The 26,707-nt window shown below is 52.1% G+C and overlaps 1 protein-coding gene across 1 annotated transcript in view; it reads right to left on the reverse strand.

Moving 5' to 3' along the window:
• TSPAN18 (tetraspanin 18) overlaps positions 1–26,707 on the reverse strand; it is a 203,093-nt gene that overhangs the window by 25,327 nt on the left and 151,059 nt on the right. Inside the window, exon 4 of the mRNA XM_025356007.1 lies at positions 8,426–8,502. Coding sequence (XP_025211792.1) covers positions 8,426–8,445 — 20 coding nt within the window. The 5' untranslated portion in view covers positions 8,446–8,502. The remainder of the gene's footprint in view (positions 1–8,425; positions 8,503–26,707) is intronic.

Genomic DNA, 26,707 nt, shown 5'->3' on the forward strand with positions numbered 1-26,707 from the left:
AAGATGGAGGCCGATCGTAGAGATGAGAATGCTGGAGCCAACCTGCCTGGGTTTCAGCCCTGGCTCCAGCTTTCATTTGCTGTGTGACCTTGGGCAAATTACTCCACCTCTCTGGATCGTGCTCTCTCCAACTTTAAAGCGGAGATTAAGAACAGAACCTTCCTCCTAGCAGTGTTGTGAAGATGAACTGAAATCCCACAGTAACATGCTTAGCACATTGTCGGGCATGTGGTAAGTGCCCAGCAGTCCTGCTTCACGCTGTTGCTCTACTGCAGGTGTGAGCTGGCCATTTCATAGATGAGAAAACCAAGACCCAGAGCCTGGAAGGACTTGCCAAGGTCCCATAGCCAGGACCGGAAGCCAGGCCTGACAAACTTCCCACCATCCCACATACCCTCCAGCCACAGAACAGACCAGGGCGGTTGCTTGGTGCCAGTGAGACAGGGTGCTGCAGGGAAAAGGAGAGCAGCCTACCTGGGGGTCTAAAACCTGCTTCTGGGGCCAAAGCCTTCCTGAGCCTTGGCTACGTCTACTCTGAGACCTCCAGCATCCCCCCTCCCCGGGAGCCTTTCCTGTCTTCACCTAAAAGTATACCCGTGGCAGCAAAGTCACTGAACACAATTCCATTCAGCCAGCATTGATTGAGCATCTGCTGCTTGCCAGGCACAGCCGGGGCTGCACTGAGATGCAAACGTCCCCCATCCCCCAGGGGAAGCTGACAGCATCTGCTCCCATGAGTCAGACTTCAAGGTGCACAAGACATGTTTACATTCCATATTCGTTATTTTCACATTTTCTTCATAACGGCTCTGAGGAGAGACTCAGGGCAGGGATTAGAGATCCATGCGACAGGTGGGGAAACCGAGACTCAGAATGAAAACGACATGTCCAATGTCCCGCAGCTAGGAAGGGGCAGGGCCAGCACTCAAGCCAGTCCTGAGCTGCCGGCACTGCAGGTGCTTCCAGCAGGGGTGTCTGTACCTCCATGACAGGACTCGGTGCAAAGGGTTCTGGGAGTATGTGTCGGGGTGTGGATGGATGTCGGGGAGATGGTATCTGATTACTTTCTACAGCTCCTACTTCCTCCCACAGGACATGGCTGGACTCCATCTTCTTCCTCCACAAAATAAGGTTGCTAAGTCTGCCTCAAAGGTTTTCTGGGAGGCTTATTATTAATATTAATAATAGTAAAACGTATATCAAAACATCACATTGGGCTCCGTAAACATATACAATTATTATTTGTCAATTTAAAATGAATTTGGGAAAACAGTAATAATTGTAGCCACCATTTGGGGATCCAACACTGTGCCTAGCGCTTTGCACATATTATCTCGGTTAATCCTTGCAACCACCAAGGAGGTATGTACTCTGATGACACAACCTTCCATCAGCCCAGCCCTCAGAAGGGTTAAGGGATTTGTCCAAGGCCACACAGCTTGTAGGAAGCAGTGACAAGACCCATGGCACATAATGGGCCTCAGCAACTCTGTCCCCTCCCCACCCCAAACCACAATCCAACACTCTCCTCAGCAGCCAGACCAGCACCCTCATATCATAAGGAACAGATGGAGCAGAGCGGTGCCTGCCTCTCATCTTACCTGCCTGGCCACTCCACCCCTCTCCTAATCGGTGATGACAGCACCACCCCAGGCTGTGTTTTGTTCTGAGCTAGAGGTGTGTGTTTGTTTGTTTGTTTGTTTTTAAGTGCATTTGAATCCATGGAGAGAGGAACACAGACAGAGCCAGCTGGTGGGGAGTGGACACGGGAAAGGTTCCTGGTCTCAGGGGTGGTGCCTCGCATCCCTCCTCTCATTGTTTCTGCCAAGGTGCCAGGTGTCTGTCCACCAGCTGAGCTTGGCCAGGCAGACATGGCTAAGGCGCCTGGAGCCCGTGAGGAAGGTCTGACAGGCACATGGGCTTTGGATTTGGCACTGGCCCTGGGGCCGGAGGGCTTTCTTCCCTAAAGGGACACCTCCTCCTTGTTGCTCTGCTGGTCCTTAATGCAACTTGGAAAAATGCTGAGCAGGGGAGGCACAAGTGGGGCCACTCAGCATCAAAGCCAGGAAGGGAAGACACTCAGAGCCCACCTGGGACATCCTCCTTATTTTACTAGGAGGGGGAAACTGAGGCACCAAGTTACCTGGTGAGGAACGCCAGGGAAAATCATGGGGTGAACCTGACCCAGGGACTCCAGGCTCCAAGCTTTTGTCCTTCTAACGGCGCCCCAATGGTTTCTCTTAAATTGCGTTGGGGGAAGGGGAAATCAGGGTTTTCCTGTGGTCATCCACCCAAGTCTCCAGCCCTACAAATAATACTATTTATTGAGCATTTACTATGTGCCGGCTCTGTCCTAATACTTTACATTTACTAACTCACAACAACCCATGAGATTAGTACTCTTATTCTTATTTTCCAGAGGTGGAAACTGAGACAGACAGAGGTGAGGTGACTTGTCTGAGGTCATAGCTAGTGAGTGGTGAAGCCAAGATTGGAACCCAGGCAGTCCAGCTTGGAAGGACAAAGGACGGTGTGTGTGTGATGGCAGGGTGGGGGATTTGCCTTTACTTCAGTGAGCGTGGCCTGAATTCATGACATGCCATCTGCCTTTGGAGGTAAAATCGGATGACACCATCCTCTCTATCACAGGGGAATCTGAAACATCTCCAGCCTCAGCCGTGCTCCTGGCTTTCTCTCTCATCCAGACATGGCTGCAGCCTCTGGGCTGGGACTGGCCTCCCTACCTCCCCTTCAATCCAGTGCTTCCCTGCTGCCAGAAGGACCTTTCCACAAAGTGCATGTCACCACAGCCTTCTCTTGCTGGAACCCAACCTCTATAGGAGACCAAGCTGCCTCCTGCAGACCACAGGACCTCCAAGACTCCCCATGGCCACCTCTTGTTATTTCTGCCCTGACTTTCCTATCACCAGCATCAAAGGAGAGTCCCCCAGAGGTATCTCCCTGAGGCTTACTTGGTGCCTCTGCTCATGCTGATCCCTTCTGTTTGGATTGCCTTTCCACCTACGCCAGTCCCACTTAATTCCTATTCATCCTTTAAGACTCATCACAGGCACCACCTCCTCCAGGAAGCCTTCCCTGATTCCCCCCTCCTGTCCCCATCGAGCCAAGTTCAGTGCCTTCCCCTAATATAATATCCCACGGCCTCTGCTGACATCCATCACTGCCCCCACCAAAATATATACCATAACATCATCAGCCAGCGTTCCTGGTGAATCTCAGAGGAGCAGAATCGTGGCTGTGCGCTCCTGGGACACAGTAGGGTTGCACATGGTTTGGACTAAGTAAAACCCCTCCACACAGAGAGTGTTAATTCAGCAGGGTGTGCAGGAAGCCTGGTGCTGGGCTAAGGCATGCTTCCAGTCATTTGTATCCTCTTCGCCTGCAACAGCTGGAAAGTGGAGCAATAAGGATTCAAACCCACAGCCGTGCTCTCCTGTGCTCCCTCTCCTCTCTCTGTTGTACCCTCTCCTGGGTGAGGACAGCCCAGGATAGGGCCCTCCTAATGCCCTGCTTGCTCACCCTTCTCTCCAGATCTTCCTGAGGCCTGCAAGCCTAGAGCTGCCGGGGATGGGAGGCACCAGGACAACCTATCTCTTCCCTTTCTCCAGGCCCTGCCCTCCCAGAGGGCAGTGGGCAGGGCTGAGATTCAGTGGGGACCCATAGGGATCGCTGTCCTGCTGTCTGGCCAGCATGTCTTCGGTTGGTTCATGCCAGTGCATAGTGGTTGTTAAGCATCTCAACCACCATCCCTGACTGTGGGGCCTTTGGCTCTTCCTTCCTCACCAAGCCCAGGCTCTCTTCCTGCAGAATGGTCCTCCAGGATACCAATTCCAGGCCAGCTTGCCAACCACATCCCTGATTTCTAGAAGGAACATCTAACCTGCATCTAATCAGCATGGTCCTAAGCATGGGCTCTGAAGTCAGACACACCTGGGTTCGAATCCCAGCCCATCACCTTTTCTACCTCTGCGTCTTTGGGCAAGTGACTTAGCCTGTTGGAACCTCAGTTTCTTCACCTATGAAAATGTCCAATGTAAAGGGCTCCCCGCTGTACCTGTACAGAGCAGGGTGGACAGCTCTTACCACGTCCACACCTAACTGCCTTCATAGGTTACTCACAGGCCTGCTGTTAGATTAGAAACCCAGGACAATGCCTCACACCCCAGAGCCTTTCTATTCTGACCCATCTCTCTTTTCAGCTCTTGGCTGATTTGAGCTCCATGCATCTTCAGACACCTGTGCCCTTTGGAAAGGGAAAAGAGGATAGGAAAGAACATTTATTGAACACTGACTCATGGCTAGTCACGTGCCAGCTCCACAGAACTGACTGCCTTTAATCTCTCCACAAGCCCCTAAAGCAGGATGTACTATGCCCATTTTACAGATGACACCGAGGCTCAGAGAGGTCAAGTAACGTGCCCAGTATCACACAGCTTGTATGCACGGACTGGGCTACAAAACCACCACTCACCCAACTCCAGATCCTGTGTCTCTACCTGATCCAGGACCAGATGTTCAAGCAGAGAATTGGACACAAGGAGCACTGGCCTAGGAGTCTGGAGCCCAGCCTCCTGCTCTGTAAGTCACTGCTGTGTGACCTTGGGCAAATCACTTTCTCTCTCTGGCCTCAGGGTCTTCATGTGTCAAATGGCAGAGCAGGAATCTGATGCCCTGACCATTTCCTCTATCAGGTCCTAACTCTGATGAACGGGCCTTTGGAGGCAGAGCAGTCACAACAGCGAGAGGCTGAGTACTCCTGTGCGGGAGGCCAGGCTCTGCCATCCCTCCCTCTGCCCACCCAGGCAGAGCTTCTCTCCAGGGTAGGATCCAGCTTCAGCTGGCTCTGGCTCTTTAGCAATTAAGGGGTGTAATAAATACGGCAGCTCATAAACGGACTACCTGTATTTATTGTGTACCACATTCATTGCAGATTACATCTCATGGCCTGGGCTTGCGGAGTGCTGGGTTCCCAGACAAATGCAATCAAAGGAGACGTGTCTCCTGGGAAGAGCCTCCCACAACCTCAAAGGTGAGTCAGGTAGGAAAACAGACAATGTGAGCCCAGGGGCCGGTGGAGAATATGGATGCCTGGGTTCCAGTTTCAGAGCAGGGTGGATGAGTAAAAAGAGTACTTTGGTGCCCAACAGGGGACTGTGTCCCAGCTCTGCCAGGCTTAGCTGGTGGGGCAAGTTACTGAACTGCATACAACTGAATTCCTTCTCTGTGAAGTCAGGATACAAACAATGTCTTCCTCGGCCAGGCGCGGTGGCTCACGCCTGTAATCCCAGCACTTTGGGAGGCCGAGGCAGGCAGATCACCTGAGGTCAGGAGTTCGAGACCAGCTTGGCCAACATGGTGAAAACCTGTCTCTACTAAAAATAACAAAAATTAGCTGGGGGTGGTGGCAGGCACCTGTAATCCCAGCAACTTGGGAGGCTGGCGCAGGAGAATTGCTTGAACCCGGGAGGAAGAGGTGGCAGTGAGCCGAGATCGTGCCATCGCACTCCAGCCCGGGCAACAAGAGCGAAACTCCGTCTCAAAAAAAAAAAAAAAAAAAAGCCTTCCTCATGATGCATGGAAAATACTGAGCACAGGGTTTGGCACATAGTAGCTAATAATAGTAACCACTGGCATACACTGAGTTCTTACTGTGTGCCAGGGAGCACACACAATTTCATTGAATCCTTGTAAAACTCTGGGAAATAGGTAATGTCATTCTATTTTTCAGAGGAGGGAACTGAGGCTCAGAGAGGTGGAATCACTTGTCTAAGGTCACATAGCACAGAAGTGCCTGAGCCAGAATTTGAACCCACGTCTATCTTAATCTGGGCCACAACTCCTAATCATCATTCTCAATGAATGCTAATTCCCTTGCCCCATTCATCCATTCTCCTCCAAAGTGCAGACCTGTCTTCATACCACCTATGCCATTTTATCTCCCATTATTCTCCAGCAGGGACAGCTTCCTGGGCCATCACTCACTGCCAGGCTGAAGCCTAGAGACCAGGGCTTGCCTGCTCCATCCCCTATAGAGACCTTCTGAATGTGGGGACACACCTCCATAGCCAATTGGTCAGACTATAATGACATACACATGGGACCTCCAATCTCTGCCTGGCTCTTAGCTCCACCCATCCATGGATGACTTCTAGAAGTCAGCTTCACTGCACAGTTTTCTAATTTACTTCTAAAGGGAGGGGAACCAATGGAGAATCTCTGGAGGGTGGGGTGAAAAGAAAATTGAGACTATGAGGTCCAAGAGCTTTGTTATTGCTCAAAAAAGAGGCACTTAGGAAGGAGATGGCGGGCCTGTCTGCTGTGGGACATGATGTCCTCTCTGGGGCCAGTGGTGGGAGGCCCATCGAAGTCTCCCCATTTCCCTGAGCTGAGGGGGCCCTGGAGGGAGAGTAGCAGTGTGGGTGGGGCCTATAGGGTCAGGTGGGACCTGGCCTATCACTTTCTTGCCTCATGACTGTGGATGAACTACATAACCTCTCCAGGCCTTTGCTCTCATGCCTGCAAAATGGGGACAGGAATGCTGACTTCCTCTAGAAATTGTGCTAACTGAGCATGAAATGGTATCATAGAGGTACAGTCCCTTACGCAGCACTTGACACATGGTGGCTCCATCCCGGCTCTGGGCTCTGTTACTCCCTCCTGCCCTGCACAAGGTAGCTCCTCTCAGCTGCTGTTCTAGATACAGGCACATCAGTTTCAGCCTCAGGAGAGGGGAGGACTCTGGGGTGGAGGATTTTGAAGCAGGGAGACTGTGTTCAGTGGTGCTCAAACTGGGTTCCCTGAGACTAGCAACATCCTAAAGTTATTTTCAATATTTCAAATAACATCTCAGACATCAACCTCTCACCATGGGCTGGCTCGAGGGGCAAGTGTCTTGGGTTTTGGAGCAATTAAACCACCCCCAGGTGATGACCTTGTTTCTTGGGTTGTTCAGAATCTCTAGACACCAGGTCTGTATGACTTTGCAGAACAAAAATGAACATTCTATTTGGTGCATAAAATTCTTTAAATCCTAGGGCTCAGAGGGATGAAATGCAAGAGTCAGCATCACAGGCAAGCTTGACTTAGTGGGAATTCCACTCCCCACGTGCACCTGGAAAGCACTGGAGAGCAGTTTAGGTGCTGTGATCCCCTGTCCTTCCATGTGGTATCTGCCTCAGGATCTGCTGTGGATCCTGTGGTCTGAAGGCTCATGTGCCTGTCACAGCAACCCTCATCTGGCCATGGGAAGGTCCTATGCTTACAGATGGGTGTCTAATACAACATGACCCTCAGATGCAGCCAACTGTTTCGTGTATAACAAAACGAGGCGTTTAAGGAGGCTATGGTTTGAATGTGTGTCCCCTCTGAAAGTCATGTTGAAACTTAACACTCAATGTAATACGATGAAGAGGTGGGGCCTTTAAGAGGTGATCAGATTGCAAGGGCTCTGCCCTCATGACTGGATCAATCCACTCATGGATTAATGGGTTATCATGGGAGTGGGTTGGTTATCCCGAGAGTGGGTCTGTTATAAAAGCCACTTTGGCATGCTCAGCCCCCTCGCCATGTGATGCCCTGCACCACCTTGGAACTCTGCAGAGTCCCCTGGCAGCAAGATGAACTTCATCAGGTGCAGGTGCTTGACCTTGGACTTCCCAGCCTCCAGAACTGTAAGAAATAAATGCCTCGTCTTTATAAATTATCCAGTCTCCGGTATTCAGTTACAGCAATAGAAAACACACTAATACAAAGGGTTTCAAGGGAACTTCAGGTAAACTTCTGACACTACTGTTTGTGTAAGTGCTGCCTTAGATCCAGCTCTTGTGTAACTTACATCACCAGCATATCAATAAAAGAAGTTCTTAATCGTCAAAGGTTGGGAAGCACGATCTAGCCCAATACCCCCATTTTGGAAATGAGAAAACTGAGGCTGAGAGAGGGAAAAGGAGCTTGGCCAAGTTCCAAAACCAATTAATTAGTCATGGATATGAGCTTGGAAGCCCAGCCCCGTGCCCTGTGGATACACCACATACTCTATGTACTCCTTATTTATTTTGGGAGCATGCATCTGCCTTTATTAGAATGCATATTTCATAAAGGCAAGGACTTGTTTTGTTCACTGGCTTATTTCTAGTGTCTGGAGCAGTGCCTGGCACATAGTGGGTTCTCAATTATATATCTCGATGAATAAATGAATGAATGCATAGTGGAAAAAGAGCAAAAAGAGACAGTGGAGTCAGCAAATCAGAGAAATACACAAAGTCAAGTCCGAAAGAGAGGGACAGACCGAAGGAGACAGAAAGACAGACAGGCAGATCAGAAAGGATCAGACTGGAGATGGAACAGTGTCAGGTGATGGGGCAGAGGTACGCTGAGAAAGGAGAGGCAATTGCCAATGTGTCACCTGGGCAGTTCTTCAGGCATCAGCAGGACAGAATCTCCCGTCAGCAAGGCTTGTGTATATTTCTTTTATCGGCCCAGCTTGTCCAATAAGAGAAAATATTCAATTACCACAGGAAGTCAATAAGGAGCAGCCCCATGAAAGAAGCTGCTTATGAAAACCCGCCCTCCAGATACACACACTCGGGGCAAGTGTCCTGCTAATCTGGGCCCATTAGAGCTCATGAAAAGCTCTCAGCACCTGGGGCCACTCCAGCGGGGGAGTGGCCTTCTGCCCAGATGGCAGCTCCTGGGTGCCTCTGCAGGTGCTGCCTTGGAAGGCACATCTTTAAGAGACTTGCAGATTCTAGCATGGGCTTCATGTATGCTGACACGGCTGCATGAGGCTGATGGCCTGGGAGGAGATGATGGGTGTGAGTAACCTGCATCCCTGGCTGCCACCCAGCCATCCACAACAGTACCTCAGCAGAGAGAGTGCCAGCAGGGCCCTGTTCATCAACTTCCTCCCCCAAAGCCCAGACTCCCAGGAGAGAGAGATTTGATGCTGGGAAGTGTTTCTTGGCTTTGCATAAGGATTTGCGAGAAGGTTCCTTCAGAGGGCCAGCTCTCAGCAGTGGAAATGAGGGTTCGATTTCAGAAGTCAAACAGGCCCATATGGAGACTCCTGTTCTATCACTCCTGCGGGGAATTCCACAGCCAGCTCCTGCTCAAACCTTGGGTTAGAGGACGGTCCCAGGAAGACCTGGGACCTGGGGAAGCCTGGGCTGTAGGGGTATTCCTAGGGAAGGAAAGGGGAGATATCCACGCCTATTTAAAATCCCTCCCATTCAAGTACAAGCCTGCCTGGGGTCAGTGAAGGGGTGGTGGGTGAAAGATTCCTCCCCATTTACCCATCCCTCCCTTCCTCCCTCAACCCACACTCGCCCACCTACCATCCACTCAGTAGACATACACTGAGTTGCTACTATGTGCCAGGGGCTGTGCCAGGAAGTGCAAGGTGCAAATAAGCATGGACACACAGGTGAGTGGTGGTGGTGGTGGTGGTGGTAGCTTGGAGGAGACAAGGAGGCAGATAACAGCAGTGCTGGGGGGCCCACAGTGGGGAGGACTGACTCCACCGGCATAACTCGGGGCACAGGGGAGAGAATCGTGGGGAAGGGGCTGGCAAAGGTTAGTCTTGGGGGAATGCAGAGGTAGAGATGGGAATATGGAAAGGCAGGAGAAAGGGCCTCCCTCCTGAGACATGGCCACAGCCCCAGGAGCTGGCACCCCTATTTGGCCTAAACATACATAAGTGACAGGCCCTTCAACTGCCTGTCCCATCTGTGTGCACCAGCTTCAGGCACTCCGTGCACTTGGGGTACAGTGCTGACATGCGTGAGCTCATGAAATGCTCAGAACAACCCTATGAAGTAGATATCACCCCATCATCCCCGCAGTACAATGGGGAAACTGAGTCCAATGGGAAAAGAGAGAGAATTGACTTGTCCAGCGTCACACTGTTGGGAAGTGATAGGGCTGGAATCCACACTCAGGGGTCAGACTCAAAAGTGGCTTTGATAGAAAGTGCTTTCTCTTCCTGTGTGATCACAGTGAATCCTCACAACAGCCCGCGAGGCAGGCTACCGCAGGTGCACTGGGGTCAGTGAAGGGGTGGTGGGTGAAAGATTCCTTCCCATGTACCCATCCCTCCCTTCCTCCCTCAACCCACCCACTCACCCATCTACCATCCACTGAGTAGACGTGCATTGGCACGTACTATGTGCTAGGGGCAGCGCCAGGGAGCGCAAGGTGCAAATAAGCATGGGCACACAGGTGAGTGGTTTTTACAGAAGGAAACTGAGACTTGGAGATATCAGTGACAAGGCCGAGCATCCTCGGGAGATTTCAAGCTGTTTCCAGCTTTGTAGCTCAGGGCCTGCACCCCATGCCCAGCCCCAGGGCTCAGGGAAGCAAGGACGGGGTAATGGTTTCCTCCCGCTTCTCTTCTTCTCCTGCTCCATCCCAGTCCTGGTGCCCTATATCATCATTCCTTGCCTCATCTCCCTCTGGACATTGAGGCTGAGATGAGCAGCATGGGTGACAGAGGCCAACCCAGAGACAAGGAGGAGGTGCTGAACTCTGGGGGTATGTCTGGCAGTTGCCTGCCTCCTCCCCACCAGGGAGCTCCAGCCCCTTTGAATGCTGTCCCCTGGCCGGGAATGGGCTCGCCCCTTGTGGTGTCCCAACTTCCCTGAACTAACCTCATTTCCCTTTTCCTCTTTGTCCTCCGTGAGCCCCTGTCCCATTGACTGGCTCATTTGTCCTGGAAGAGGACAGCCCAGTGACACCATGCTCACGCCATCACTGATGCTTCTGCAGAGGCTGGGTTGGTTTCTGCCTTGGCCAGCTCCCTGGAGACCCTGGGAAAGTCACCCCCCTCTCCAAGGTGCTAGGTTCTCCTCGGAAAACTGTGATGATGAATTTGGAAGCCAAAGGTGGTTGTAAGAATTCACAGTACCATGGGAGCTATTATGATCAACAGCATCAGATATTGGAAATAAGTGGATGCCCAGCCCACATTCACCAGTTATGAATGGAGCAGGGTGTGGGGGGAAAGCTATGGACACATGGCTTGGGTAGCATGGATACAAACATCTTTCCCCTAAACAGACCCAAATTCAAATGAATTGCCACAATTTTGTGATCACTGAGCCTAATAACTACTAGGATTGAGGGTTTACCATGTACCAGACTCCGCTATACCTTTCTCCTACCTGTCCTCTTATTTAATCCTTACCTAGGAGGTAGGTACTGCTATTAACCCATTTTACAGATGAGGAAACTGAATCTTGGGCAGGGTAATTAACTCACCTGAGCTTATTTACCTGGCTAGCAAAACATGGCTATGATTCAGCCCCAAGTCAGCTAGACCCCAAACCAGAGCTCCTGATACGACACCTATCTGTGGGGCGTGGCACCAGAGAGAGGAAGCGCCATGCCCCAGTCTCCAAAGTCTCCAGCCCAGTGCTGCTCTTCCCTGAACCAGGCAGCCAGGCACAGAGGCCCAGGAAGTTGGCTAGACTCCTTCCCTGAGCCAGCTGGAGGCCCTGGGGGATGGCCCAGGCTAGCCATCCCTTGACAGATGGGAGCCCCGAGGCCCAGAAAGGCGCAGAGATGGGACCGAGGTCACGCAGTGCCTTGGGGCTTTCCTCGGCGGACCCCTGCCCGGGCCAGACAGCTTTATTAATCTCGCCCCTCCTGTTGCCCAGATGGCGGCTCAGCCCCATCTGCATGGAGCAGGGGCTCAGGAGGGGCTCTCTGATTAAGAAGAACAGCTCAGTTCATAAATCACTCCTTTTACTTTCACTCCCCCCAGACCCCAGGCATGCTTTCTGGAGAGAAGGAAAGGAGGCAGCTGGACAAGAGAGACGGAGAAGCCCCCAGTGGAGGAAGCAAACGAAGGTCTGGGCTGGTGCAGGGCTGAGAAAGGGCTTGCATGTACCCTGGCCAGGAGAGGGCGCTGTGGCCAAGGGCAGAGCCTCAGAGGACCCTATGTTCCCCTGCAACTGGGTTCCCACTAGTGGGGGATCTGCCTGTGCCAGCCACAAGCCTGAGCCAAACACCTCACCTCTGGAGTCTTGCCTCCACATCTGGGAGGTGGGGATGCTCAGAGCTAACTTCTAAGATCCTTTCCAGAAGGATGCAAGGGGATGATGAAGGTGAAAGCACTTGACAGGCTGCACATCCCGTTCCCTCCTTCCTGCGCTCCCGGCACCAAGAGTGCCAGCCCTGGGCTTGGTCCAAGGCATAGGGACCAAGGGCTGCCCTTCCTCAAGGACTCACTCAAGTCTAGTGAGACAATCACCACAGTCCCTACTTGGAGAGAAGTGTTACTGGCCACATTAACCAAGTGTCCTGGGCTTGCCAGGCAAGATACAAAAATGAAACCCTGACTACCAGGGTGAGACTGGGGTAGGGAGAGCCTAGAATCAGGGAGGCCATGTGGGGAGGACCAGGACAGGGTCAGCATTTACTGAGGCCTGATGATAACACCAGGCAATGTATTATGGGCGTTCACTTAAAATGATCTCACTTGATCCTCCAAAAAGCTCTACAAAGTAGACGATATTATCATCATTCCCCTTTAGGGATGAGGAAACTAAAGCTCCATGGGGCTAGAAAGGTCCCAGAGCTGGGAAGAGATGGAGCTGGGATTTGTAGCCAGGTTTTGCTGGACTGCAAACCCACATCTTTTCCTTGGTCAGGACGCCGGCCTGAGGCCTGGAAGACTAACAATGATTCTTGCCATCAGGTTCAAGGCTGATGGGGAGGACTTATTTGCTCACTGGCTGTGCCTGCTGGGCCTCATCCCAAGACAGACGGTCTCATAAACAAGCAATTGGCCTGAGATCCTGGCGTGCCTGGTGCTGGCACCAACATGGGGACATGGTCACAGCTGAGCGGGGGATAAAATCTAATTAGGCTCCTGAGGGGCGGGTGCCTTGAGGGTTAACCAGGAGCACAGCCTGCTGTGGATGCAATCGGATCCTAAATGACAGGCTCCCCTGCCCCCCAGCTCATGGAGCTGTGAATGTCAAGGCGGCACAGAGCATCTGCAGGCTCTGGGAAGGACCCTTCTCTAGTCCGTGAGTTGAGTCAGGCTGGGCACCCTGTCCCTGCCACCAGCCCTTTCTTCTGTCCCATGTAGAACTCCCACAGGGCCATCAGAGAATCATCAAAGAAGGAAGCATCTTAGTGAGGGTTGTCTCCAACTCCTCATTTCACACTGCGGGAGCTGAGGCCCAGAGAGGGACAGGCTCTTGCCCAGAGTCACACAGCATGGCTAGAACGAGGACCTCCTGACATGAAGCCCGCTGCTCTTCCCAGCAATTGAGGCAGCCTCCCAGGACTTACACCTGCACGTAGGTAACTCCTGAATGCTTTATACACGTATGTCATCAGACCCTCCCAACTACACTGTGAGGTGAGCAGTCATGTCTTACAGATGAGGAGACTGAGGCTCACTAGCCTGAAGTCACACAGTAAGCTGGAGGACCTGCTGGGACAAAATAAGGTTTTGGCTTATTATCTCCTGGCTCTTCTGGCCGTCTTCCAGAGGACTCGGAGTCCCCAAACCCCAGGGTGACCCTCACACAATCCATGCCTGCCATCCCCCATAGACTGGGGCTGGACTTAAGCCACAGAAGGTGCCAGTCCCAGAAACAGATCGGGGGTCCCTCTGCCTGTCTTAGGCACTAGACATTGCACTGAGACCACCTGTTTGCAAAGGCCTCTGCGGACAAAGCTCTTCACCCTCTTTCAGGGACTGTTACTTTGCCACTTTGTCAGAAGGCAAGGCAACCTGGGAAACCCACACAGTTTGAACTTGGGGTGAGCACAGAAGCGCGGAGGTCACTCTGGTTGTCAGGAAGAGTGTTTGGCCTGAGCGTCCACCTCCAACAGCCAAGTGTAGTTGAAACAGGCCAAGCGGACAAGTCCGGGGGCCTGGGAGGGATGGTGCGGGTCAGAGTGAAGCCACCAACTCTGCTCAGGATGCCCACCCACACCCTGTCCTTTGAGCCCAGCTGAGCCCTCCAGGAAAGGTGCCCGATCTGGGGAAAGGCAGGTGCCAGGAGGAGAGAAGCAGACATCCAGGTGTGGCAGGGAAATCCCAGTTCTGGGAGATGGTGTAAGCACCAGGGGAACGGAAGGAAGGCTGACTCAGCCTGCTGTGGAGAGAGCAGACAGCCCCACAGCCTCCCATAACCTTGGGGAAGGGGCTGTAGGCATAAGTGGGCAGATGGCCTGGCTGCTTCCATGGGGTTCAGAGAGCGTTCCCTCGGTGGCCTCCCTGGGTAGCCAAAGAACAAGCTTCCTCCAACCAACCATTATTCTTGTGGTAATTCACACCATAACACTCTTGATTCATTCGCTCCTGCCTACGTTTGTGCTTTTGTTCATTCCCCATTTAGTGAGATCCTTGGCCTTTGCAGGAGCCCTACTTGCCAGAAAGAATGGAAGGAGTGACCCCCAGACCTGAGGGATCAGCCAGCAGCAGCCTCTGAAGCTCCTCTGATGATGGATAACTGCTCTGGCTGCTCCGAAGCGTCCCTGTGTCCTAGTCCCTCAGGAACCCCCCATACACACACATGGGCTTACGGCCAGAGCAGTCTCCAATCCTCACCGTGTCCCCTGCCCAGCCTTGCATAAGCCAGAGCTTCTGGCAGCACCTGCTCTGGCTCCACCTGGACTGAGCCTTGTTTCTCATCCTCCAGGCTGCCTCCCTGAAGGTTTTCGGAAACTTCATGCTAACCAGAGCCTGGGTTTCCACAGCTCTTTCTGTATATCTGGCCTTGAACTAAAGGCATACAGGTCCTTACAAGAATCTAGAGGGTGTGTCCACTCTCCACTGACCTGTGATTGAACTGGGCTCAGAGACGGTATGCAACCTACCTCACATCATTCAGCCAGGCTGCAAAAGCCATCTGGCCTGACTCTAAAGCCAGCACCTAGTCCCTTAACAAGGATCTCGCATATCTACCCCGACCTTTCGGCAGTCTGATGAGGCCTCTGGACCCCACTTAAATACAATACATAAGATTAAAAAGGAAACCAATTATACTGAAATATAGCTATCAAAAACATTATCTTGGGGGACAGGGTCCCTGTTGCCCAGGTTGGAATGCAGTGGCATGATCATGGCTCACTGCAGCCTCCAACTTCTGGGCTCAAGGAATCCTCCCACCTCAGCCTCTCAAGTAGCTGGAACTCCAGATGCATGCCACCATGCCCAGCTAATTTCTTCTCTTTTTGTAGAAATAGGGTCTCCCTATGACACCCAGGCTGGTCTCGAACTCCGGGGCTCGAGCAATTGCCTGCCTTGGCCTCCCAAAGTGCTGGGATTACAGGTGTGAGCCACTGTGTACAACCAAAATACTTCTTAAAAAGCAAATTTGGAATAGGATAATACAAGTGCTTTTTTTTATGAACATGCAAAACTCAAGATCTAGTGAGGATCTAATAACTATCATCATTTTAAGAAATTCCCAGCAATTTTTAGGTAATTTGAAAATATGCACTTAGATCTATTGATGACAAAGTCACAAGTACTGCTAACAGTACTGTGGTTTGTTGCTTGTGTTTAAAATGGAAGAAAATACTCATTTTCAGTGAAATGTTAAAGTGAAGATATGTTTCTCAAAGTTCACCAATCCCTTGAGTTCTACGGAATCCATAGACCCCAGAATGAGAACATCATTTGGCCTTGAAGGTAATGGCTCAGCCCATCTGTCCTAGCAGTCCAATCTGCCACTCAATGATTTCCATCCTTCCCCTAAATCATCCTTCTCCTCAGCCCCAGCTCTCAGCAGAGGGAAAAAAAGTTTGCAGCAGAAGCAAATGGGACCATGTGAGCAGGAAAGAGGGTGGGGATCAAAACCCTAAACTCCGTGGAAAGAGCATGTGGGGCAGGACCGTGGCCATCTTCCTGCCTGGGGCAGGCCCAGCCATTCTGGGTCACGGGGAGAACAGGGAGCCAGCTAGCATAGGAAAAGTCCCTGGGAGCTTGCTAACCCTCAGACCTCTGGGACTTGGCCCTAAGATTTGGGTTCTGCAGGCTCAATGAAGGCCCACACGTCTCTCCTTTTCTCATATCCCTGGAAGGTCTACAAAGTTAGCTTCAGAGACCTCAAGATGAGAAGGACCCTGAGGTTTATCTAGGGTCCAAGGCTCCAAGTATGCTGAAAATTATGGTGCCCAAATCTGGGGTGACATACAAGTCATCAGCTAATGGCCCATCTGCCAGTCAAACCCACATGGAATCCTTCCAGGTCATTCCTAACAGCCAGAGCCCAGGTTCCCTGACATCAACCCATGTGGGCTTTGGCTCTTGGCCTCTGCCCTTTCCTCTTCTAGGCAGCCCAAACTGGATGGTTGATGCCACCGGCCTCCTGCTGAGGCCAGTCAGCATGTGTCTGGAATGAAGACTTTATTCTCTGGAAACCCTCCTGCCTCCAGAGAGAGCCTGGGACTGGGGTGTGAGGCGGCAGCGGTGTTTTCTGCTTACCCAGAGGTTTGTGGTGGGGAATGGAATGGAGGGAAAGAGGTGCTGTGAGCCTGGCTGGTCCTGTGGCTGGGTGGGACTCTGGGATGTCCACCTCAGCCCTGAAATCACCTTCAAGGAGCGGGGTTTACATGGGGACCAGGAGGACCTTGCAGGACTGGCCTCATCCTCTTGGGCCCACTTCCTAAAGGGGGTGCCCCCAAGACCAAGGGTGGGAGAAACAGGCCATCTGTATTAATCCATTCTCACACTGCTAGAGAGAAATACCTGAGATGCGTAATTTATAAAGAGGTTTAACTGACTCTCAGTTCCGCATGGCTAGGGAGGCCTCAGGTAACTTACAATCATGGTGGAAGGCACCTCTTCACTGGGCGGCAGGAGAGAGAGGTGAGTGTGAGCGCAGGAAAAACTAACATTTATAAAACCATCAGAACCCGTGAGAATGCACTCACTACCATGAGAACAACATGGTGGAAACTGCTCCCATAATCCAATTACTTTCCTCCCTCAACATGTGGGGATTACAATTCAAGATGAGATTTGGGTGGAGACACAGCCAAACTATATCATCATCCTTGTGGTTTTCTGGTGCATCCGTCCCACCTGGGTCTCAAAGTTGCCTTGGAATTCAAATCCTGGACATGGAGCTGAGCTAGAAAGTAGCTTAGAGGTTACTCACATTCTACAGCTCAGGAGACTGTCCAGAGGGGAGGGGATTGGCCCAGAGGCTCATAGCAAAATCAGAGCTGAATGGTGGCTCCCAGCCTGGGTGCTCCTGGCCACACACTGGGCAACCTCCAAATGTAGCCCAAGCCAAGCCCAGCCCCAGGGACAGGTGACTCTGGACTCACTGCTGTTGAACCTTCTCTACCAGATTATAAACCCTTTAGCGATCAGGTCTGTTTCTCCCACTTCCTCTGAGTCCCTTCAGAGAATACAGGGGGTACTAGATGGTGCCCCCCAATAAAGATTCAGTCATTATAACAATACCAGCAATGTAATAACTGCTCCTGCTTCATGTGTGCCAGGAACCATACTAAGCACTTTCCAACATCACCTGAAAGTGGGTGAACTATTCCTGAGTTACCCAGGGGTAAACTGAGGCTCAGAGAAGGTGTGTAAGCTTCCCATGCCAGCTGGTGAGGGAAGAACAGGGGCTCAGATGCCAGAAGACACGTGGCTGCTAAGGGCCAGGGCACCTGCCGGCTGATGGGCACTCAGAGGGCAGAAGCAAGTGGTGAAGAGGAGGAGGTGGCAGCCTCGAGTCCTGGGTTTGAGTCAAGACCCTGAAAACTTGGACAAAGCCTGCCCTGTCTCTGACTCTCAGTTTCTGCTGCTTTTCACAGTCAAGCCTCAGAGTGGGGCAGGAGCCCCCTCACCTCCTCCCCACTGGCCCTCCCTTCCCACATTGCATCCCCCCCAGGGCCTGGAGCTCCAAAAAAGACCCTTTGAAAGACAATAATCCATCCCAAAATATGCAGGGCTGTTGCTGGGACAACCTGGCCCACCACACTGCCCAGATTTAAATATTTAATGGCTTCACGGGTATTAAGGGGGCCTGGGAACTGGGAGGGAAAGGGCACAGTTCTGAGCCAGGGGTGAGGGATGGGGGAGCCCTGGATATTCCTGCCAGCACAGTCTCACTCCCACCCCTACCCCAGCAGAAAAGGGCGCAGGGAGCTTCCAGCTTTCCTTGGTGCGCTTAGTGTCAGACAGGATAAAGCAGGTGGCATTTGGAACCCAGGGAGTGGGTGAGACACAGAATTCCACACTGGGGCTATGGCAAAGGTCAGGAGAGGGGAAAGGGGAGGGGTCCCAGGGGGAGTTTCCCTTTTGCAGGTGAACACAGGAAACTTACTTTTACCTCCTAAATGCCGACTGTGCAGTGGACACTGTGCTAAGTTCTCACATTATCTCCTTTGAACCCCACTATAGTCTATGAGACAGGCATATTATTATTCCCAGTTGACAGCTGAGAACACTGGGGTCAGAGAGATGAAGTGACTCACCCAAGGCTATACCACTGCTGAGGAGCGCCAAAGCCAGTGCTCTCTGAGTATAGCCAGCATGTATGAAGCACTTTCTACAGGCCAGGCACTGTGTTAAGGACGTTGCATGTTCTAATTCACTTGGCTCTTGCAATGTCCCTATGAAGTAGGCATTGCCACCCCCATTTTACAGATGTGGAAATTGAGGCCCCGAGGGGGGAAGTAGGAGCCAAGATCATAGATTGGGGCATGGGGCAGGGGCCCTGGATTCAAGCCTCAGCAGTCAATTCCAGAGCTGAGGCTCTTATTAGCCGAAATTTAGGAAGTCGGATAATAAAAAATAAAAATCAAATCTAAAATCCTTTTTCACTCTGGTACTTTGTCCAAGTCCTCCCCAGTTGGTTAGGACAGCAAGAGGAAATTCTTCCAACAACTTCATAAAGAAGATGAGTCAGCCGGAGTTCTGGCTCCGGCCTCTTGCTCTACACACAGAGACACGTGCAAACAAACCCACACAGACAACACAGACCCAGGCACACAGACCAGCTGTGGATGCAGACCAAACACTTACGTGCACATACTGATATGGCCACTGATCACTTTCTTGCGTGAACGAACCTAACTATGGTGTCATGAAAAAGACATCCAAAATCATTTGGCCAATGCCTCTGTGAATATCAAAACTGTTTCTCGACAGCCAAACTGACCTTACTCTTAAAGATCTTTAGGAAGCAGGGCAGCTCCCACAACCTTATTCCCACGTCTCCTCCTTAAGTGGGAAGTCCTTCCTGGCATCTAACCAGATTCCTTCCTCCTTTACATGAATCACAAAACAGCTCCCTGCATCAATGTTCTGCTTCACAGCCCCCAAAGCCCTCCATGCTTATGTCCTTGCTTGATCCCTGTAACCGTCCAGCAAAGACAGCACAGCAGAGACGATTCTATTTCACTGAGAGTGGGGCCCAGAGAAGTTAAGCAGCTTGCCTGAGATGACACAGCCTTATTGGAGCCGTGCTTGCTTGGGATGAACTAAGTGCTGTACATTTGATTTTACTGCTATTGATATCACAGCCCCTTCAACTATCCCAGGCTGCCATCAGTGTCCCATCAATTTCACTTTGTCTGCTCCTCTCTGCAATGAACTTTCTCAGCTCTCAGCCTGTATCCAGTAAAGAGACTTTGCTGGTCTTGTGTCACGTCTCCTCCTGCCTGAATAATGCTCATGTGCAGTGTGAAGGAGAGGTCTCTCAGAACTCAAGGGCCTGAAGCTCCCAGAAGCTTCCAGATCCAGAGGCAACAGGTGTCTTCCGGTCCCAGGGAGGGCAAGTTTCCTGAACTTCGAAGGCAGGCAGACAGTGGAGGCCTCCCTTCCTTCTCACAGCATCCTCCAGCTCCAAGGCAGGCTTCCCCCAACCCCCAGGGCCCAGGAACTGTCATCAGAGCAGAAATCAAGCCCAGCCCTGGGCCTCACTCCACAGGGCATCTGCCCCATTGATATTTGCTTGGTAATAAATACTGGAGACAGAGGGTCTTCTCAGGGCAACTGCAATTGATTCTAGTCACCTGGCCCGAATTAGGGGAGGCCACAACCCCTTCCCATAAGAGGAATGACTACAGGTACTCAGAGCTCAAATTATGGAGGGCTAACAACCGGAAGACAGAGAGACCGTGACAGAAGCGCCCTGCATGGCTGAGAAAAGACTGCAAGGAAATGAATCAGAGAGAACCCGAGGCTTGGGCCTGAGTAGATGGACAGGAGGGAGTCAGAGTCCTGTTCTCTTTCCTCCCCATAAAAAGCACCCCAGCTGCTCCTTGGAGTCATAAGGAAAGATGTACGCCAGGGGTTGGGGGAGGGAGAGGGCTGGGCTTGGAAGGAGACAGGCAGGGAGCTGAAACAAAGGAAAGCTGAGAAACGCCTCATCCCTCCACAGAGGACCGGTCACCAGCTCTACCAACCCGTCAGGCTCCCCAGGCCCGGCAGGACGCTGGCAATCCCACTAGGAAGCCCAGGGATGAGCAAGGAGTCACGCTTTCAGAGCGCCAGGACAATATTTCTACTTTTCTTTGGGGAAAAAAAATAATAGTAACAATCATCATTATCTTCTCCAGGTCTTAGTTCCTCCATCTGTGGAATGGGGACAGAAATCCCCACTTGGCTCACCTCATGGGAGCTGGGCAGGATGGAAGGTAATAAATACCGGAGAAGGGCTTAGGGAAGGGACATAGATGTGATGGGGGACAAGAAAGGATTTGCCAAACACTCGTCTAGAGCGGTGTTGGTAACTTTTTCCATAAGGGGCCAGATAGTACCTATTTTAGGATTTGGGGCCATACTGTCTCCATCACAGCTACCCAGATCTGCCTTGGGTTGAGAAAACAGCCATAGAGAGCACGGGGACAACTGGACGTGACTCTAGGACAACCCCACTTTAGTTACAAATTAACACTGGGCAGGATCTGGCCCACAGGTTATATAGTTTGTGCATTCCTGACTTTAAGAATTATTGAGGGAGTGACTTTCAGCTAATGGAGAGGACTGTCTCTCAGTGAATGCATTTCCCTCTGTTGTGTGGGGACAGAGACTGGAGAGGGAACAGAACTGCCTATCCAGAGAGCCGGGTTCACACCCCATGTGGCTGTGCAGCTTCTGGCAAATCTCTGCACCTCTCTGAGCCTCAGCAGCGTCATCTGGAGTATAAGAATAAAGATGGCACCTACCTCCCAGGGTCGTCATTCATGATGGTCAAATGAGGCCCTCATGGGTCATGGGCAATGCCCTTAGCAATGAGAAACACTGGGCAAGTGGTGGCTGACTTAAACCTCCGCAGGGGGAGCTCTGGACGTGACTCCTGGGAGCTGGTAAGGTTTAGTCAAAGCCCGGAGTGGGGAACGTGAGGAGCTGAGCAGCACAGGTGGGATCTTTCCAACAGAAGAGGCTAAAGGAACTGGAGGAAGTCGAGCTGGTCACCCACCGAGGCCTGGGACCTGATGCTGCTGCCCTGTTTGAACACAGCAAGTCCCTCTACCCCCACCCCTGTAGCACATGGGAACAGAGCTTGGCTGCACAAGGGTTGCCAGAGGACCAGGCAAGGAGGGCGCATGGAACAGTTGTGCTGAGATCTGTTTGGGCAGCTTCGGTCCGCCTGCCTGCTGTGGACCTTGGCCCCATCTCTGGGGCGATAATGGATGACAAATGACCCATCCAGAGCATATGACAAGCCAAGGGTGTGCACTTTGATTAGCCTGCTGTGCCTGGGAAGGTCTCTTCCCTGCTCTGCTGAGGCCCAATAGCAATTACAAGGGGCAGGGAGGCTGGAGGCTGTGTGGGCAGACCTGGGGCAGAGAGGAAGCTGGGCCCCTGACAGATGAGTCAGTCATCTCCTTTGCATCCCTGGGAAAGAGACGATATGGCAGTAATGGTGATGATGGCAATAAGAGTTAATACAGAATGCTTGCTAAGTGCCAGAAATCGTTGTAAACACCTTGCATCTATTAACTCATTTAATTTTCACAACAACCTATGAAGTAGGTACAATTATTATGCCTATTTTACAAATGAGGAAACCAAGGCACAGAGAGGTGAAGTCACTGGCCCAGAATCACCCAGTGATTAAGCTGGCATCCGAACCTAGGCAGTCTCTCCAGCATCCGGGCTCAGAGGTATCCAAGTCCCAAAGCTGGCAGGGACAAGCATGGAGCTCTTCAGAATCAGAAACCCCACTAGAAAGAGCGTTGTAGTGGGAGTCGGGAGACCCAGGGTTTGGCCCTTGCTCTGCCACTAACCAGCCTCTGATGTTGAACAAGTTACTTGCCTGCCCTGGGCTTCTCTGGGCACACATCGTGCAGAGTGGCGAGTGGCCCAGGTGGAGTTGTCTCTGCCACTCACTACCTCTGTGGCCTCGGCTTTTCTGAGCCTCAGCGCACCCTGTAATCTCACAGGTCATTGTGAATGTTGAATGAGACCACACCGCATAAAACATGGAAAAGAAGCAGGCGCTGTTGTGATTCATTTGGAAGTCACACCTTTCGCTATCTACCGTGGGCCACTGTGCCCTGGTTTCACAGTTCCCAGTGCCAACGCTGCAGAAACATCTAGGTGCCACTGGCTCCATTTCTGGGAGGAAAGGATTCAGGTATTGTCCTTTTAGAAATGGAAATAGTGGTCTGAATATTTGATGAGCCAGCCTCATCATTTAAAAATGTACATACAGCCCAATCTGTGGCTTGCAGAGCTAAGAAACGTCAGTAAAATGGAAAGATCCACGTTTTAATGAAACAGAACCCTTGGGAGCAGAGGGAAAAGCTCACCCTGTAACAGTGCTAGATCTCAGGAGATGTAGTTCCTGCCTCATGGTGCCCAGTGCCTGAGCTTGGCAGGGGAGGTCGCAGGCACACTCACATTGCCCTGCTAAACAGACAGCAATGGTGCCTCAACCCAGGAAAGTGCCCCCTGTGTGTCTGGAGTAGGGGTGCTGAAAGCAGGACTCTGACAGGGCTTCAAGCCAGGCTCAAATCAGGCAAACTGGTACCTTTTCTGCAGTTCTTGAGGATATAAGAACAAAAGGTAGCACCCTTGGGTCTGGGGGTCTGGGTTTAAGTTCAGGCTTCACGGCCAGCCAGCTAGCTCCGTGTCTCGGCCACACCCCACTCTCTGGCCTTGAGTCCCATGTGCCAGGCTGTCCCTCTGTCTCTATCCGTCTGAGTCTTGTCTCTGTCTCTGCTCTCTCTTCCCTCTTGGAACACACACATGCATGCACGCACACGCTCTCTCTCGCTCTGTGTGTGTGTGTGTGTGTGTGTGTGTGTGTGTGTGTGTCTCTCTGACCATTTCCTGGTGAGGTGGAAGGCTACCTGCTAACATCAGCGGCAATGCATCCTCTTAAAGCACACCTCATCCGGGAGCCTGGGCATAAATCCCCTAGCCCTGCCCTGGGACTGTGACCTCCAGAGGGAGGTGGCTGCCTTTAATTTAGAGGCTCTGCATGTGTGAACCACCGTACAAAGCCCTGCTTGCCTGAGGTAGCCTCAGGACTGTAGAGACCCGCTGGGAGCAGGGGCCCCAGGGAGCCTCCTTGCTGGGAAAAGGAAGAACTGGTAGGTGTTTCATTTCCCCCCAGCTGCCCCTTAATTAAGGAAGAGGAAGTTCCAAGCGGCAGGGACAGGGTTTCCCGGGACCACATGGATGCTGTGCTTCCAGGGAAATGGGAGGCAGCTTTAGAATGAGGCTGTCCAGGGTCTGATCTGACCCTACCCCTGGGTGCTGTGTGACCTTGGGCAAGTCACTTCACATCTGAGCCCTGGTTAGGTGACTCCAGGACCACCAGGGGCCCCAACCACTTGTACAGAGCTGGGTCCGGTCCAAAGAGAGCCTAAGAAGCTGGGCCACACTGTGAGAGTTGGGAAGATGATTCTGAATTTAGTCTGAAGTCATTATTTCACCAATGACTGCTTCCAAAGTATAATTCCAAACAGCAAATGTTATTAGAGAAGAGATTCTATGGGAAACAGGTCCTTTATAGAAGACGTCATATCAGGCTTGCCAAGGTAAATGTTCTGAAAAGAGACAAACCTAAAGTAGAACCTGGATCCTATTTCCTGGGTGCCTGCAACTGGAGACAATGAGGACAGGGTCAAGAATGGTTAGTCCTGGTCTGAATTCACCGACCACCTCCTCCTGTGCCCCCTTGGGCAGGCAGTGCCTCCCCTGCCAGTTGGAATGGATGAAGCAGGTGGAGTGTGTCTGAACAGTGCCTGGCATACAGCGGACACTTGTATTGCTGGGCTGCAGGTGGCAGAGATGTATTTTCCCATACAGTTCATTGAAGCCTTCCAACAACCTTTTGAGGGACCGATATCTGTAGTTCACAAATAGGAAACTAGGATGAAGACCCTTTTTAGGTCATGTTTCACTTTGAAATAGGGATTTTGGAGTTCTTTGCTCAACTTCATGAGTGATGCTCAAAGAGATCCTTCCTTCTCATGACCTGTTCTGGTCATGATGTTACAGCTGCCCCTGGAGGGAACTGGTGTTCAGGGGTGGCGGCTGAGGTTCAGAGGGTGGGTGGGGTCTGGGAAGGACCCCCACCTTCAGCTGTGGAACTGGCTCACCAGGACAGGACCTGGCTGGGGACCTAGTTTCAGGAAAACAACCAATAACAAGAGGAGTTTGCACTTCCACAGATCTGCGAGTGCCAGACATGGTTATCCATTCCTGTAGCCCTGTGTGGTTATGCTATTACTGCCCCCATTTCTCAACAGTGAAGACTGAGGCTCAGAGAGGTTAAGTCACTTGCTCAAGGTCACACACTAGAAAGTGGCAGAGCTGAGATCTGAACACAGGCAGTCTGGCTGCAGAGTCCGGGCTTATAACAACTGCCCAACATTACTGTTCTCCCTGGTGGGACAGCAGGAGTCCCACGCCTGCTACAGGAGGACAGACAGACAGCCCCTCCAGCCTGCAGGCCAGGTCCTTTGCCCAGCAGTCCTCTGGAGCCACAAGGTGCCATGCTGCCCACCCCTGCGGTCTGCCATCCTGCCCAGCGTTGAGCGGTGCTGCCCTGGTAGGTGGGCTCTCATGGAGGAATCAGTCACTTTCCCATCATACACAATGTCAGGGCTGGAGGGGGCTCAGAGGTCCTTGAGTCCAACCACTTCATTACACCGAGGTCCTCGAGTCCAACCACTTCATGCACAGATGATCGCTCTGAGGACCTGGTCCTGGCCACACAACATGTTCTGAAGGTCTTTGGCAATATTACACGGTGGCTTGGTCTTAAGATTCATCTCTCAGTGGCCTACTTCTCAGCTGAGCTGTGATCAGGTCGTGTGACTCAGTGGTGACTAACAGACCAGGCCTCTGTACCCAAGGGCTCACACTGGGTGAATATGCCCCATGTGCCAGGAGACCTTCTGTGTGCTCCACCCACACACTCATTTAATCCTCATAACATCACTATCATCCCCATTTTACAGATGAGGAGATGGAGTCCCAGGGAGGTGACACCGCTTCACTAGGGTTATGCAGCTTAGCAGAGGCTAGCAGAACATGAGGGTCTCTCTATCCACAAGCACAGAACTGGCACAGCTTCCAGCCCTGCGTATGGGACCTGGCACCAAGGCTGCCTGGCTGTCCCACTCTCCAGCATTCCTGCCATGCATCTTGGCATTCATTGGCAGGGCTACGGCTTGGAAAACCTCACTCAGTGGCCATCCTGGTGCTGCTCTGGCACAGGCACTGTCATGAGTGCCTTTCGGGTTGGTCTTTGACTGTGCAGCTTGTCCAAGATGTGGTCATGGAGGCCCAGGATGGACGATGGGCCAGGCTTCCAGAAAGGCAGGCTACTCCTTCCTCCACCGTCCAGCCTCCCCCAGCCTCACCCTTGGTGCGGTGAGGCTCAGCTGTCTGGGCTGAAACAGCTATTGTCCAGCTGGAGAAGAGACAGCCGGGAGAGAAGCCATCTCTTGCCTACAGTAGAGGTCCCTGCATGGCAGCTGGCACTCATCCCTTGACCAAAGACAACTTGCCTTGAGTTTCCAGAGGACAATGGGACACCCTTCTTCCTCCCCTCTGCCATCTGGCCTCCAGACACTTACCCTGGGAGGCCACAGACGTCCAGCTCTGGCTGAAGGAGTCCTCCACCCCCATGCTGTCATTTACTTACCCCTGCCATATCCTCACAACAGCTTACAAGACCCTCTGTGGCCTGGCCCTCCCTTGTTGGGCTTACCTCCGACCACCCTCCTCACCCCGCTCCAGCCAGCTCCAGCTGCTCTGGCCTCCTCCTCAGTGGCAAGCACATTCCTGCCTCAGGGCCTTGGCACCTGCTCATCCTACTGCCTGGGACTCTCTTCCCCCAGAGAGTCCACATGGCTCATTTATTCTACTTATTCAGGTCTCTGCTCAAAGAGAGAGACCTTCCCTAAGCCCCTCTCACACAAAAGCCCATGCACTCCGTCACTGTCTGTCCCCTCATTGTGGACAGGATCTCCGGCAATGTTTTCTTTCTGTTATTCATCTTCTCTCCCTTTCTCTTGAATGTAAGAGGGCAGGGGCTTTGGTTCATGGCTGAGTCACAGCACCCAGTATACTGAGTGCTCAATGGATGTTTAGGGAAGGAAGAAGGAGGAAGGAAGGGAGGGAGGGAGGGATAATTTCCATGTGGGCTTCTTTCACGCATGTCTGATTTAACCCTTGCTAAAACTCTACTGGAAGGTGCAGGACCAGCTACAGCACTTCTGGGAAGCAACTATATCA

The sequence above is a fragment of the Theropithecus gelada genome, chromosome 14, assembly GCF_003255815.1.
Source record: "Theropithecus gelada isolate Dixy chromosome 14, Tgel_1.0, whole genome shotgun sequence".
In the NCBI taxonomy this organism is placed as follows: Eukaryota; Metazoa; Chordata; class Mammalia; order Primates; family Cercopithecidae; genus Theropithecus; species Theropithecus gelada.